The sequence below is a fragment of the Vicia villosa genome, linkage group LG5, assembly GCF_029867415.1.
Source record: "Vicia villosa cultivar HV-30 ecotype Madison, WI linkage group LG5, Vvil1.0, whole genome shotgun sequence".
In the NCBI taxonomy this organism is placed as follows: domain Eukaryota; kingdom Viridiplantae; phylum Streptophyta; class Magnoliopsida; order Fabales; family Fabaceae; genus Vicia; species Vicia villosa.
The window spans coordinates 155,380,339-155,384,103 of record NC_081184.1 but is presented as its reverse complement, the minus strand read 5'-3'; the positions used below and the strand labels follow the sequence as shown (position 1 = coordinate 155,384,103).

Genomic DNA, 3,765 nt, shown 5'->3' with positions numbered 1-3,765 from the left:
AAAACATACATTTGCCAATATTTATTTTATTATTATAAATAATAATTAAAATATAATAAATAATAATTAAAATATATGTGTGGGTTCGGCCAATAGATGGACGAACATTTGTGGGTTCGGCCAATAGATGGACGAACATGTGTGGGTTCGGCCAATAGATGGACGAGGGCATATATTTTATTATTATTTTTTTGCCTATAAATAAGACTGTACAACCACATTTTCAATCACATCAGTTGCAATTGAAGGTATAGTGTTACTATTGGAGATGTCTGAGGAACCCCTTCCAACGTTTCCACCTATGAAGAGAGATGCAACATTATTTTTTTCAGCAACAAAGCCTCCGTTGAAGATCAAACTATGGAACACTCAAACTTTCGAGCATCTACAGAGGCACTTGATAGGATGGTTAGACGAAAACATTCTTGAGGGTGAAAAGATAAGGAAAATTGAAAGGCAGGTCACAGAGAAAGGCCCAAATGGAGTAGTAACTCGTTCTTGGAGAGCCATAAAAAATGACGCTGGTGTCCTTATGATGATGCTAGGACCACACGATATTGTGTTGATGGTTGTAATCTCTTAGAATATGTTTGTGTTGATGGTCGTTTTAAGTGTTTCATGTGTGGTTGTTTTATTTGTAGCGGTCTTTATTTCGATGTCATTGAATGTTGTATTGGTAATGTAAAATGTTGTTTTAGTTATGTTTAATGTGAAATGTTGTTTTAGTTATGTTTAATGTGAAATGTTGTTTTAGTTATGTTTAATGTGAAATGTTGTTTTAGTCATTGATGGTTGCAAACTCAATTAAAAAAACATTATATTACATTCATAAAGCTAGTTTTAGTAAACATTAAATAAAGCTAGTTGAAGTAAACATTAAATAAAGCCAGTTGAAGTAAACATTAAGGAGGCCTATTGGACGGGCCTGATACATTTGGACATTTACTTCGGATATGGCCAACCTCACGGCATATCCCACACATTCTCTTTTCCTTTTCCACGTCGTCCATTTCGGTTCGAATCCGAGTACTGTTAGGGCGGCCTCTTTTTTTCCTACGCATAGTTTCGTCATGACAAAGAGTAGGCCCTCTATATTGAGGCCAATTGTCTTGATGTGGGAGGATCTGGAAGCTTTGTTGGTAGACTTTAAAAACATGTTGTATCTTGAACACGTTGGGTATGTGAATGGTGTAGTCTTGGCGTATACTTTCACATGCTGCAATCACATGTGAGCAAGGCAAATGGAACGCTTGAAATTTTCCACAATCACATGTTCGCTTTCGTAGATCAACACCGTAAGTACCAGTTGGACGACCATCGTTGCGGTTTATTCTTTCGGCCACCATAAAATAGAACCTCTCCCGGTCAAACTGGTAAACATTATGACTGCTTGCTTTGTTGACCTCTTCAGTCATCCCCTTGATACACTTGTCTGTAAAAGTCTGGCCTGATGTCAACCTCTTTGTCCATTCATGTCCGCGTTGACCAAATAATGCTCCCATCCGAAAATATGTGGCCGAAAACAAAGACGCTATTGGAAGATTTCTGGTAGCCTTTAGCACAGAGTTCATTGCTTCTGCAAGGTTAGTCGTCATGTGTCCCCATCGTTGCCCTCTATCAAACGCCCTTGCCCACTTCTCCCTGGGGATATTTTCAATCCACTCCATAGCATCTCTATTTGTCTGACGAATTTCGGTTCTATAGTAATTGTACGTTGACTCCGTCAATGCATATCCTGTCACAAATAATAAACATGTCAAGAAACCGACAAAGTGAATTTGAAAAATTTACTTCATAAATATCAACCAGACTATTACCCATGTTGACGAGTTTTTTACGTAGTTCTTTGTCTCTAATCGCACGCATAAAATTTTGCGCGATATGCCTTATGCAATAGACATGTGATGACGGAGGATTTTGCCATCCATTTGCAGGATCATCGTAGGCACCTTTAATCGATGGATGTCTGTCTGATATTAGGCATAGATTGGGTTGGGGTGTCACATGGATTCTTAGATTACGAAGGAAAAAACTCCAAGCATCCTTGGTTTCACCCTCGACAATAGCGAAAGCAATTGGAAAAATGTTACCATTCCCATCCTGCGCCACAGCCATCAACAATGTCCCTTTGTACCTTCCATACAACCATGTTCCGTCGACTTGAACAATTGGCTTGCAATAGGCAAAACCATGGATGCAAGGTTGAAAAGCCCAAAATAGACGATGGAATATCATCTTATCACCCAACTGACTTCCTTCGTTTGAAAATGCAGGTAAAGTTTCCAAGTCTATTATCATTCCAGGCAGATATGTTTTCATTACCAATAACCATTGTGGAAGGTCATTGTAAGATGTCTCCCAGTTTCCATACAAGGATTCTATGGCCTTTACCTTTGCAATCCACGCTTTCCTGTAAGATATATTATAACCATACTTTCCTGTTATATGAGAAATTATGAGCTTTACCTTAATTGAGGGGTCGGTGTTAACCAAATCTCTGATGCAGTGAGAGACAATATCTGATGTAAGTTGTCTATGATCTTGCGACATTGAAGTGGTTGTGCAGACATGTGGTCCACTCAACTTACCTATCATCCACTTAGAATTCTTCTTGCGAACGGATGCTCTACATTTGAATTTGCAAGTTGGATTTTTGCATTTGATGACATATCTTTTCGTGTCAGATTTGTATACCCAATAATCAAGATTATTGGTGATATGCCAATGTTGAATAGCAGCAACGCACTCCTCCTTGTCTTCAAACTCCATTCCCTCATATAAATCAACATCACTATAGTTTGTTATGTGGGAACCAAAAATTGAATCAGACGGTGCCTCTTCTAAACAAATATTTCGCATGTGATCCGGTGGAGCGTACATGCTAATCGGTCGTGCAAGTGTAGGCTGCGACGGCTCAACATCATCAGGTTCATTGTCATCACCAAAAAGATCTTCATATTGCACTTCTTGTATTTCATCCTCACTGTACTCGTCCACCTGTTCGTCGGGTATAAATGGTTCGTTGTTTTGGGTTGGCTCTTCATCAGTGGGTTGGCTCAAACCGTATTGATGCGAATGAGACTCTTGCGATTGGTTAATGGGAGGACTAACAATATGAACATATAGCTCCATATCGTCAAGAGGAGCAAACGAATTGTGACATTCGAACATCACTTTAACGCCATCGTCGTCCTCTATTGGTTTCATGACGTAAAAAATGATACCGCTTTCTCCATTAAACAACGGAAGTCGATAAATAATTTCACTTACAGGAAGTTGCAATTTTGTTTCGATCCGTTCCTTCAAATGCATAAAATCGGCTCTACAATGCACTTTGAAACGTTTTGTTTTGGTATTACTAAACGAAAAACCGTTGGTTAGATCGTTACTGATAACACCATTGTAATGCACTGAACAAATAATGTTTCTCTGAGCCATTGAAATGAATCTATATTTGTTTTCTGAACAAAGAAATTTTGAATGTGTGTTTGAATGTGTGTTTGAATGTGTGTTGCTATACATTTATCAGTCAAAGTGGTATTAATACTGTGCCAACCAAAGATGGACACGTAGGGAATCCACCAGGCAAAGGACGAATCATGTTTCAGTCCAACCAGGGGTGGGACGGACGACAACTAGGCACAAGGGAGTCCGTCCAAGGGTGGGACGGACGACAACTAGGTTAGTTGGAGTTCGTCCAAGGGTGGGACGGACGACAACTAGGCTCAATTTTCGCTGCATGCATGCATGGATTTGTCCCATCAG

The 3,765-nt window shown here is 39.4% G+C and overlaps 1 protein-coding gene across 1 annotated transcript; it reads right to left on the bottom strand.

The window, feature by feature from the left end:
- Positions 1-902: 902 nt before the first annotated feature.
- LOC131605798 (uncharacterized) lies at positions 903-3,438 on the bottom strand. Its single transcript, XM_058878107.1, has 2 exons — positions 1,818-3,438; positions 903-1,735 (listed from the first exon to the last, which is right to left on the bottom strand). The coding sequence occupies exons 1-2, from the start codon at positions 3,436-3,438 to the stop codon at positions 903-905; spliced, it is 2,454 nt and encodes an 817-aa protein (XP_058734090.1).
- Between the last annotated feature and the right edge of the window lie 327 nt (positions 3,439-3,765).

What these genes read in the sequence shown, in the direction of transcription:
- LOC131605798 (XM_058878107.1), bottom strand. Translation starts at nt 3,438, where the DNA reads ATGGCTCAGAGAAACATTATTTGTTCAGTGCATTACAATGGTGTTATC. An exon ending in TAAAAAACTCGTCAACATGG is followed by an intron (nt 1,736 to 1,817) that starts GTAATAGTCTGG and finishes TATTTGTGACAG; the next exon opens with GATATGCATTGACGGAGTCA.